Source organism: Alexandromys fortis, unplaced genomic scaffold (assembly GCF_014885135.2).
Source record: "Alexandromys fortis isolate MF-2015 unplaced genomic scaffold, M_Fortis_MF-2015_v1.1 scaffold_5, whole genome shotgun sequence".
NCBI lineage: Eukaryota > Metazoa > Chordata > Mammalia > Rodentia > Cricetidae > Alexandromys > Alexandromys fortis.
Window position 1 is genome coordinate 1143166 of NW_026067924.1, and position 12451 is coordinate 1155616.

A 12451-nucleotide genomic window follows, 5' to 3' on the forward strand; every position below is an offset into this window, starting at 1 on the left:
AGTTCTTTAAATGAATACAGTTTGTGTGTTGTTATTTCGGGCATGAGCTAGCCAAGCGGCCGGGGTGTTGGGGACGCAGCCCCGCCACCGCTCCTATTTCAACAAGGAAGGAAGGAAGGAAGGAAGGAAGGAAGGAAGGAAGGAAGGAAGGAAGGAAGGAAGGAAGGAAGGAAGGAAGGAAGGAAAGAAGGAAGGAAGGGGGAGAGGGAGAGAGAGTTTACAAAAGTCTTTTCTCTGAAATTGCCCAGTCAGTATTCAGTCTAGACTTAAAAGAAGGAAAAAAAAAAAGAAAGGAAAAGAAAGAAAAGAAAGGGAGGGGAAAAGGAAGAAAAGAAAGAAAAATAAAGGCTCCCACTGGGGTCCTATTTAGCTAAATTATTCTGTCAACTAATTTACTCAAATTAGAAAATATAATAAGGAAATGTAAACATTAAATCATGAAAATGAATACTAAGAGAACCTCACTCTCCCTAACATCAGAGAAGCACCACCATCTCTCTAAGAGATAGTGCTGGGACGGACACATCCACCACTGACCATGCAGCTTTCACGTCCTGCAGGCTCACCACTACCTCACTAACAGTGCTGGGACACATGTCACCATTGCCCATGCAGCTCTCATGTCCTACAGGTTCTAGTACATAAGGAAAAAAGATATTTTCTGCCATGAGACCAATATTTGCATATTGTTTCGATTTTTAACACTGATTAGGGCCACCATATAACCAGAGCAACATAAATGCAATGCAGTGACCTCGCTTACTCACACTTCTTAAACACATTTGCCTAAAGAAATCCTTCTCAATTCTTTCCAATCCAATAAGTGTGCTTATACACATACATATCCACATATATGAGGCCACTGTCCTGACTTGATCATTTTTACAAAAACTAGGACTTTGTGTGCTATATTATAGGTTTATTTTTTATTTAACAAAGTCAGCACTACCCTTTGAAATAAGTAACATTTTGTTAAAAATCTGCATGATCTTCTCTAATCAAACATGTCCTCTTACATATATTCAATTGCTCTTCAACTTCAGACAGTTTGAAATGTCCCTGACTTCTGTCATCGCACGGGAACACACATGAGAGTCATGTTGTCCACACTGTCTACTACATGGCAGGGTCCAGCAGTGCTCTCAAAGGCACTGCATCTGTTCCTCATATTCCCAGCATCAGGACACGGGGAGGAGAGAAACGGTGTGGGGAGAGGTACTGAGACTGCCCAAGTCCACACACATCAGCACCAACTTCCGGAAGAAAGGCTTCAATTCTGAGAGGTCCATGTGGGCATCTCTGCAAGAACCGAGTCCACACAGGGCTGGTTTCTTCTTACCTTTTTTGGAAACTTCTGCCCCATTAAGTTCTTTTTGTGCTTCTTCAATTTTGTCTGGGGGAAATAAAAAAGAAAAAGCATACATCAATCATAACAAATAAAGAATAAATATGGCAAAACAACACATTGCTTACAAGCACCAATAGACATCTAACACAATAAATGAATTTATTTGTGAAAAAAATTTACTCTTAAAATAGGACAGACCCTTCAAATAGGACATTCCCTTGAAATCTGCAAATTGAATCAATTTGTCGTTACAAGAGCTTCTTTTAACTAATGTCTCCATAATACAAATTATTTCATTTTTCTTTATCATTCATCCATTTATTCATTTAATAGACAGGTCTCATGTAGCCCAGGCTAGCCTCAAACTTGATAGCCTTGAACTTGTGATCCTCCTGTTTCCACCTCAAAAGTGCTGTGATTTCCAGTACTCACCTCCACACCTATTTTACCTAGGGTTTTATGCATGACAGGTAAGCAAGCGCTCTGAGATAGACCCCGTTTCTTACTGCACTCCATATACTCAACTGTATAACTACTAAGTATTTTTGCAAATTAAAAATTATATCTAAAAATAATAATTTCCTTATATATGAAGTGTACACACCTGGATCTGTTAAAAACAGATGCTCACCAGATTAGGATCAGTATGACTACCCCAGATGGTGGTGTGATTAGATACAACCTGAGTGTCCCCCAAGGGTTTCTGTGTTATAAGGTTGGTCTTTAGTGGTACTGTGTTAAAAGATCCTGGAAAGCTAAAAAGTGGGAATACTTAGTATGTGGGAGGGGGTTTGTCTTTAGGAGACAGAGAATTACCCTCAGAGGGACTGAGGGAACTCTCATGGGACCTGAGTCAGTTCCTGAAAGAGATACTGTAAAGAAAAGCCTGGGCACTCCCTAGCCTCTCTGACTTGTCTTGCAGAGAGCTCTGCCTTTTGTATGTGAGCCCACCATGAAGAGACCCACTAAGATGCGCTCTACCAAGATGCACTCTATCATGAGGTGCTCCACCAAGAAGGCTCCATCATAAAGTGCCCCACCATGAGATGTTCCACCAAGATGCTCTCCACCATGAGGGTCTCCACCATGAAGGGCTCCACTGTGAGGTGCTCCACCGTGTGCTGATTTGGTTGAAGCCAAACTAGTTCTTGCAAATCCAGCATTATACTATTCAGAATTTTAATCTCCATAATAGTGAAATGAATAAACCTTGTTCACTTAGGAAGCATCAGCCTGAAATATTTCATCATAGTAACAGAAAGTAAACTAACGTAATACCAAGACTTAAAACAAACATGAGACAGAGCTAATAAAAAACTGAAGAGCACTGTCTGTGCTTGATGATGCCATAGCATATCTAAAAGGTAAGAGGATGTACCAAAGAGATGGAATATGAAAAAAGATCATGGAACTACTGAATAAGCACAAGGCTCGGAAAGGCAGGTATAGAAAAAAACATCTGGGCCAGGCAGAGCTGCACCCAGAAGTAAAAAGAGCTGGAGTAGGTAGGCCTGGAAAAGTAACTCAGTGGTAAAGTATTTGCCACGTGCACAAGGCCCTGGGTTCAGTCCCCACCACTGCAAAAGCAAACAAATGAACTTGGATGCTGTTTCTGGACAGGGAAGGAAGAGAAAGTGTGTCCCTGGGGTCTGCTGTTCACCAGTCTGTGGCTCTAGGCAAACCAGGTTTTATGAATATATCCAAGTTCAGTTTTGGGTAACAATTAATTTGAATTTTGTAAGACTATACAAATTTGATGGTGGCGACGGTGGTGGTAATTCGTTCAAGTACAGCATCAGTCCCAGTGCTTGGTATAAAAGGCACACAATTCCCAGGGTACTGGCTCTTGTACTTAGTTGAGCATGGTCAACAACATGTAACATTTTAAGTATCCCATCAAAGTATAATTTAGACAAATGTTCTACAGTGTTGAGCCAAGGATACGACAGCCTCTGCCCTCTGCCACTGCCACACCACTGGCCCCAGAACAGTCTCCAACACTAACCCCATCACAGCTGGCCAGGGAAGACTCAGGCTCTGGGACCGTGTTCTAAATAAACCAAAGAAGCAGACATCACAGGGCTCTTGGCCTCTGCTGCAGCTTCCCCTACCCACTCCTGTGAGAATGACAGAGCTCAAATCTTCTTCAATTCACTGAGCAAACTTCTTACAATCACTCACTGGCCATCCAGTCACAGCAGGGCCGCAGAAGGAAGGAGGGAAACTAGTGTGAGCTGCAGGCCTCACACGACTGTCCCATCCTGAGCAACTAAGGAAAACGCATCCTCTAAAACCTTGTCCTGTTTGCTTCCTGCTAGTTATCAGACTCAGAACGGAACTGAAGGGAGCTTTGGAGACTTGTAAAACAGGGGAACTGTTCTTGGTTTACAGATCGGAGTTAGCTGTTATGAACGATGAGCTGAAAGTGAAAGCTGGCCAGGCACACACACACACACACACACACACACACACACACACAGGCACAGACACACAGATGCAGACACACACACATACACAGGCACACATACACAGACACACAGAGACACATAAACACACAGGCACACACAGGCACACACAGACACAGTCTCTCTCTCTCTCTCTCTCTCTCTCTCAATGCAAAATATGGGGAGCTTGGAGTTGGAGCTCATTTAATGCATGCAAGATCCTACACCTATCCCAAGCACAAGAAGAAAGGACTTGGAGAATTTTCCACAAACAAATGATAAATATTTGGGGAAATAGGTATTTTTAGCCTGATCTTGAACATTACACAATGGTCACATATCTAAAAACATCATGTTGCCTCACAAATGCATAATTTATATAGTTTTGTGTAACAGCTAAAATTAAAAATAAACAAATTTAAGAATGGTATGAAAAAGCAGAAACAGAATTAAGAATTATTATTTTCTAAAAAGAGAGAGAGAGAGAGAGAGAGAGAGAGAGAGAGAGAGAGAGAAAGAAAAGGAGGCAAGGCTGAAATCTGTATAAATACAAGTGACAAAAGAACAAAGGCCATTTTTAACAAAATAAAGCATTAAATACATTGCTAATACTCAAGCTATAAATAAATAAATCATGTGACTTAAACACACAGCCCTTGAGAAACATAAAAACCTGGTTTTTTAACCAAAGAACTATTATTACTCTGCCAGCAGTTCATCTAAACCTTAGTAATAAATAATAATGTGTGTATATTATATGTATTCACTGTAGTAATGGCTGGGGTGTCTAGAGTTTGTGCATACATAATTTGACATTATTGAAGAAAAGGAACTTTTATTAATAGACTAACTGTAGCTCAAAGCAACAAAAACTTATGATTTAACAAATACTTAAAGACTGGTTATTTAAGATACTGAGGCTGGCCACATCTATGTGGTTATTTAGCCTACTGAGGCTGGTCAACTTTTGTGTGATTATTTAGGATACCGAGGCTGGCCACATCTGTGTGCATTTCATATAATTCCTTACAAAAATGACCTTGGTGTCTGAACATAAAACACCAGTTTTCACTTTTCAATTGCCTTTATCTTGATAACAATGCTACACAAATGTGGGGCCTGACTTAGAACTGCATTTGGTGCAGTAAGCTTTGCCTGCAGCCGCAGTTCAATAAACAGGTGAGCAACATCTTCAATTGGTGGCAAGCTTTTGCTGCTGTCAGTTTTCACAGAAAACCCTCTTGATATTTAACCCGTGCTTTACAAGGCTCCTTATAACATGATGCATTTTTAAAACAATCTCTGAAATTTCAGATTGTGGACATGTATTCTGTGTTTGTAGATTATACAAGATAATTTGTCGATATTTAATGGAATATATATTTTCACTATGACTCAGAGCAAGAAGCAGTTCTACAATTCTATCCACAGAGAGAGAGAGAGAGAGAGAGAGAGAGAGAGAGAGAGAGAGCGCACAATAATAACAGCAAACATTTCCTCATCTCTCTCCTTTGCATCCTTTAGTACTGAAAATGAAGTCATGCCCCAGGACATCCACTTCGGGACTGACTGCTGGGTGTCAAGCTAAAGCTTGATGCCATGATGAAAAAAGCATCTGCCTCCGCATCTGACCACACCCTCACCAAGTCAATTGATGAAACTTAGAACCATGAAGGAGACAAACTCTGGGCAAGTCTGTGATAGGCTTTCCTGGGGTGGAAAGACCCAGTCTGCAGGTGGGCAGCATCACCGCATGGACTAGTGTCGTCACAGACTTAATTTAAAAAAGAAAAATTCTTTTTCTCTGTTTCCTGACAACAGACACAGTGTCACCAACGGTCCTGCCATTCCCAGCCATGATGGCCTGTGGCCCTCCTCAACCATGACACAAAAACAAACTTTTCTTCCCATCAGCTGCTACTGTCAGGGTTTGGTCACAACCTGGAGAAGAAAACAACTCATGCGGTCTTTACGCGGGAAAAGAGGGTAATAAAGGATTGGAAAGACAAGGCCTTCAGTTCTGAGACAGCCCCGGCCTGACCTCCCCACCACCGTAGATCCAGACTTAAAGTACACATTTGGGGGTTGCTGCATGATGGCTCAGTTTTGTCCACACCAGTTCAAATGTTGAGCCTCTTGCTACTAGCATTGGCTCTAAACCCTAATGTACTCTCCCATAAACTAGTAAAATGTTAAAAAGTAGAACCCAATAAACTGTAGAAAGGCGCCTGTTTTCTGCCATTGACTGAAAAAGAAAAGGGAAGAGCAATATGGACACTGTTTTTACTACTACTGGATACGGCATAGCTCCTACTTCCTCTCATCATCTGTCAAAACACACCCTGATACCATCTGCGGACTGCCACAGCTACTTCAGCAACACCAGACAGACATGGGTAACATCAAATGCCAAGGCACACCAACCATTTGCACATACTCCTCAGCAGAAGGAGCAAGTCTAGTCCTTGCTAACCCCTAACCTAGTACCTGCCTTTATAAGCTACCTCTCTTAACTTACAAGCGCCATAGCTCCACGACCTCAGGACTGACCTGTGTCTGTAGGGAAGAGAGAGAACCAGCTATGGGAACCCTGAAAATACAATTCTAGACTACTGATGTTCTGAACCACAGAACAGTGAAATACGCGAGAAAAACCACAAATCACACCTCTGTGTGAACAAATGTGACAAACTGGAAAAACCCAGAGAACATTGTGGTAGTTATCAAAATGAACACAGCAAGAAGAAAGCTTGACCAGGTGGCATCACAGAGAAGATCAGAATGACAGAGAACTGACTTTTCTAAGGCTCTAGGCCTAGGGACTTTTGATAACAGATTCTTTCAAAATAAAAAATAAATAAATAAAAAATAAACCATTTTCTAAAGAATTCCAAAAGAGAAGAATCACAGGTGCTCTGAGCCACTAGACATGCCCAACTGCTATATAATTTCATACTAACAACAGGATAAGAGAATAAAAAGTAACTCACGTAATATCAAGAGTTCCTGATTAAATCACATCTCTCTTTACTCATAACAAAAGCCTCAGTACTGAATAGAAACGAGTATGCAACATCACAGTAACCAAACACTCTTAACAGATATAGCCAGAGAAAGGAGTCCATAAGATGTCCGTTCAACCCAAAGCCCTTCAGAAAGTCTACCTGGGGGCTCCCAGCCCACACCCACCCTAACTCTCTCCTTACTCCAGGGCAACTTCTCTCAATCTACTGTCAGGTCTTCCTTGCTCTTTTCCTCACTAAACTACAGTTATTAAACACAGTACAGAGGGACACTAAGCCACTAGACCCTCCCGTCACAACTGTAACATGAAGTACTGCTACAATGCTTACCATAGCACATGTGTTAACAATGACATGGGGGAGGGCTCACGTGTGTAACAGGAGACGAGCTAAAGAAGCCTTCCATAACATATGCCATCATTTAGCTTCTTGAAAATACTTATGGAAGATACTCAAGACGTGTTCTGTAGAGGAAGATGCTGTGCTACAAAGACAAACGTCAACTTAGGTATCAATGGGCAGGCAGGCTCACCACACATACACACCACGACACACACATCTGAGAGTAGTGCATTAATGTTTTCATATTACTATTTATAATTTTTTCAATTATTAAATTATCTATAATGAGTAGGAATACAAAAATAAAACTTAAATTGAATAGAAATGAATCCTAACAATGTGCTAAATTACAATGACCATAGATCCTAAATTACAAATTTACAGATCAATTGAAAAATTGCAAGATAATTTCTAAAATGTAGCAATACCCATGTTGGGCAGCCCTAATCTCAAAATACAAAGTGCTACAAACCTTGAAACACCAGTGCCCAAATATCAAGTTTTAGGAGCATTTTAAATATCTTTATTCAGATTTCAGACTGCTCAACTTGTAAAGTTGATGAAAATATCCAAATATCCCCAACTTCAGATGTCTTCTGGTCCTAATCGTTTTAGATAAAGGATATTTAACTATTATCCATGGTCCAATATATCCAGAACATATTTATTTGTTCCTGTATGCCAGGGTACAGGGCTGCATGCAAGAACCTGAGAGACATGAATACACACGTCCTATACTGTGGAAAGTGACAATGTCCACAGGTAAAGGTGTTCAGGCTGGGGAGCATCAAAGGCTGGCAAAGAGGCAGAAAGCAAACATTCTTTTGGAGGAGGGCAAGCAAAGCAGTTTGGACACATAAATCTAGAAAGTAAATGGAAAGAAACTGAATTCAGCGAATCCTTAGAGAAATGGTGGTTAAGACAATACAGAATTCCTGCATGCAGAAACAGAACTCTTTAGGACTCAATCTGACCACAAGATCTTAGAAACCATGGCTATACTTTAATAATGACCCCTTCAGAAAAAAAAGAAAGAAAGAAAAAACTAACCAATGCTAGAAAAGGAGAAAAACAAGGGCCTTTTATTCAAAGCATTTTATGACAGAAAAAAAACTAAATAACTAATAGTGCCACTGCAATACAGTAAGTGCTCAGTGAATATCTACTGAATGCATAAATAGTTAAACAATGGCTAATTGCTACCTCCCAATGACACAATACTGCAGAACCATCTTACAGGCTTCTAGAATACCTAACTGAATCTGACACTTTAGTAGTGCACATTTTAAAAACTTTGGAAAATTGTTTTGATGGGTAACCTACACGTCAGCTAAGAATTACTGGCAAGAGAAAAGTGCCCTCAACTTTCAAAGAATAAATAAGAGAAAAAAAAAAAAAAAAAACTCAAGACAGAGGTAACAAGGGATGGTCAGAAAAAGTAGAAGAATCTGAAAGGATTTTGTACACAGACATCAACAGGGGGGTAGTTCAATGCCAGACTTGTAGAGATGCACAGTTGGATGGCACAGCTAAAGAGACCACTAAGGGTGCTTCCCAAAGCATGTGGGAGACCAGGGAGCATGGAAGGTTCTAGTTGGGGGATGGGGCACAAGATCGCTAATGAAAGCTGGCAAGGCAGAAATGTCAAACCACAGAGCGGAAGGGGGGGGGTAAGGTCTGACAAGAAACACAGGCTCAATGGGAGGTTGTTTAGCTCCTGTCCTGCCAAGATGTTTTTGGAGGGCACGGGGAGAATGCAGGCAGAGTGAAGGTGTGAGAAAGGACAGGAGAAAGGAGGGCGAATTTCAAGAGTGAAAGCAAGAGCCCAGCCAGTGTGCTCAAACAGAAAACACATGAGATTTAAAGAGAGACGGCAAGAACCCAGCCAGTGTGCTCAAACTGAAAACACCTGAGCTCCTCTCTGAGCGGGCCCCTTGAAGGATGGAGGGCAGGCAAGTGTTGGAAAGAAAAGCCCACTACAGGAAGGAGTTCCCATTCAACTGCCTCATTGTAAGAGTCTACAAAGAGAAAAACCTAGGATGTGGTGCAAGGGTCTTAGAGGCGATGAAAACAAGACCAATCACTGATGAGAACGAAGAGCTAAGGGATTCTAAGGACATAAAAGCACTGGGTCTCAGATCCAGGGCTCTGCAACTGGGAAGTTAATGAATGTTTGCTGGCTCCAGTCTGTGGTAATGCCGTTTAGGTCGGACACAGCTTAGTCCCTGAAGAGCACTAGAGATCAATGAGGAGAGTGTTCTGTCCATCAAGGACAAAGACTTCAGTGACGCCAAGTTACCAGGTTCCATGACTACCACTAGTACATGATGGGCAAGGAAGGAAAGAAGGAGATGCGGACCTCTGGGGCAGGAAGTTAAGAAGCGGGTGGGCCGGCGGTATGAGGACTCCAGAGATCTGGGGTCTGAAGAGTTATTAATTTTTAGTGAAGTCTCGAAGGCTTTATGATCATGGAGGGCTATGAATGAAGTAGAGACAGGCTGAGGGGACACAAAAATGCCATTCCCGTGTCAAAAACAAAGAGAGCCACAGAACAGAAAAGAAGATCCCGTGTGGCACACACTGCACTGAAGTTTCTTATCAGAAATGCCACAGCAGACTCTGTCCGCTCACCACACCTTTCACCAGGTCTGCCTTAGAGCTGGCACTAAGGAAACCCTGAAATAATATGAGAGAAAAGCAGATATGGGCTCCATGCGCTTTCAAACTTACGGCAAGCTAAATGTACAGCCTGACAGGTAAAAATGCACACAGACACACAACGCACATTCCGGTGAGCCATCTGGTTTTGCTCCCTAGAAAAGTACCTAATTATTCCAGTGGAGACTGTAGTCGCTCTCTCCACTTGCTGGCCTTGATCAGCAGGAAATGGAAGGCCACTGAGATTAAACCTATTAACAGTGGGTGGGGAAGACAGTTTTAAATTTTTTCATTATTTATTTACTATATTAGTGTATTATTATTTGATGCAAGTTCTCACTATGTAGACCAGGCTGGCCTGAAGTTTCTACACTTCTACCTCAGTACCTCAAGAACTGAGATTACAGATGAAGGGACCCTAGCCCACTGGAGCATGTGGCTCTGGCAGGCCTTGCCCTTCTCCCCCATTCCCTCTGCCTTGCTAAAAACTTAGCCCCCAAGGTCTAGTCCCTTATTTGGCCACTTCCCCCTCCTGAGGCTGACCACCAAGGTCCAGCAATCAGAAACCCCATTTGGTTCACCTAATTAACATGCCCAATTAAAATCAAACCCCTCAACCTAACATGGGGTTCCCCCCTTTACCTTTATAAACCACCATTTGCCTATGTGCCACACCTGTCTCCTCTCTCATCAGAGGCAGTCCTTTGTCCCTCTGGGGCCAAATACCCCTGCCCCCTTTCCCTTGTCCCCTTCCCCTTCCCCCTCATCTTCTATCTCCTTTAGGCCACATCCTAGGTCATTCTAACACAGACCTTTTCTTCTCTTAAAAAGCACACCTGCAAGTAATTTGCTGCTGTTTTCTGCCTAAGTTAGAAAACAGCCATTTAACTTTTCTTCCCTGCTTAATAAAGGATCCCTCAGGAAAGGGAGAATTAGGGTTAGACCCGAAGGAGTGTAATCATTATCCGTTGCACAAGGGTGCTGAGGCGACTGAAATCTGGAGGGGAGAACGGTAGCACAAAGTAATTGGCCAGGCCTCCTAGGGGAGTCGAGGTTACTAGGGATCAGTGTTTGACTAGCAAATATGCCAGAGGCTGTGGGCACTTCAGTCCTGGGGCTGGTAAAGTCAACTCGTATGCACTAGTAAATCCACAAAAAATAAAATAAAATAAAGGATCTCTCAGTGAAAATAGGTGTTTGGGTATGGCTTGTACCTAATCCATGGTCTTGGAGGAAGCGCCCATTGATTGGAGCTGGGATCCTTCCTTCAACAGTCCTGTGTTATCACACTGGCAAGGAGTTCCAGCACCTTTTACCCCACAGAAGATCCTGAGAAGACAAGGGACTTCTTAGGGCTAAGCATGCACTTTCTAGGTGTAAGAGCTGGGCCAGCTTCCCTTAGCCCCAGATGTCTAGGTATCACAGGAGCCCAAAGGAGGAGCTATGCCAGCAGGCTGAGCCTTCCTGCCACTGTTCCAGGCTCTGGTTTGCTAACTCTTTGCAGCATCCTTGAAACATGGCACCAGTACTGTACATTCGAGTCACTTGATATTACTGTCCTATAAGCTATCTTGATGCCAAGGCTGCATCCTTTATCAATGAAACCAGCATTTTAAAATATTTCTTGGGAGATTCCGACATGTGCCAATCTTGAAAAGTAAAAGTCTCTAAATTACAGGTATTGTAGGAAAGTCTTATCAGCTGGCTCTTGTCATTGTCATCAGGGGTAGGGATGGCTGCATCAGCCATCTGCATTATCAGTGCTAACACCGAGGCCAGGGGATACTCAGGGAGATGGAGGAGGCTCCACAAGAACCTAAAACCTAAGGAGCTCCAATTAAATTAAAACGCAAAGCTACACATTCTCAATAAGGTTACACCAAAACACAGACTCAGCAGTTCTCACTAGGGGCAGCCCTATGATAGTCATTTTGTAGTTGCAAACACAATGCCTTTTTAAAAAATGCAAAACAATCAGCTGTCACATAAAGACACTGAAAACTGATGTGTTTTCCATTGTATGCTTCCACAGGCTTCTCAATAATCAAGAGCACTCTGACCACTGTGCACTGGGCGGGGTTAGAGTCCTACAACACCCATTTCCGCTTTCACTGCTGAGGATCTCTGACGCAGCAAATGAAGGGAGTAGTCATGGTAACTACAGTGGACGGGAAAGGAATACGAAGCCAGACCATCCTTACTGTGACCACTCTTGCCGGGGTCCATTGAACATGGGTTACTAAGCTAGTCAGGATGGATTCCAACAGGTATGCAGCCATTTCTGTGAGTGCAGGCACACTCATAGATGCCTATATGTACGTAAGTACACACACACACACACACACACACACACACACCTCTAAGGATGCAGAGACTCAAGAAGTATGGACTTCACTAAACAAAGCTGACAGACAATATGATGTTCTGGCTTTTCTGGACGGCTGGTTGTATGCTTCATTTCTTGAAAATGCCCCAGAATCAAAGATAAAAGACTAAGATAAAGATCTGTTTGCTTAGGCTAAAAAACAGAAACTTAGGTTTGTGTACCTGGGTGGCCAGCCAACAGACTGCCTATGGTCAAAGTTCCTGGCTGTTGTGCAATATTTTCACCAAGATCGGAACATCCCATGCCATGC

The 12451-nt window shown here is 42.4% G+C and overlaps 1 protein-coding gene across 5 annotated transcripts in view; it reads right to left on the reverse strand.

The window, feature by feature from the left end:
- Hivep1 (HIVEP zinc finger 1) overlaps positions 1-12451 on the reverse strand; it is a 136285-nt gene that overhangs the window by 56502 nt on the left and 67332 nt on the right. For all 5 annotated transcript variants that reach the window (XM_050142262.1, XM_050142261.1, XM_050142263.1 and 2 more), the window contains exon 3: positions 1340-1393. In XM_050142262.1, coding sequence (XP_049998219.1) covers positions 1340-1393 — 54 coding nt within the window. The remainder of the gene's footprint in view (positions 1-1339; positions 1394-12451) is intronic.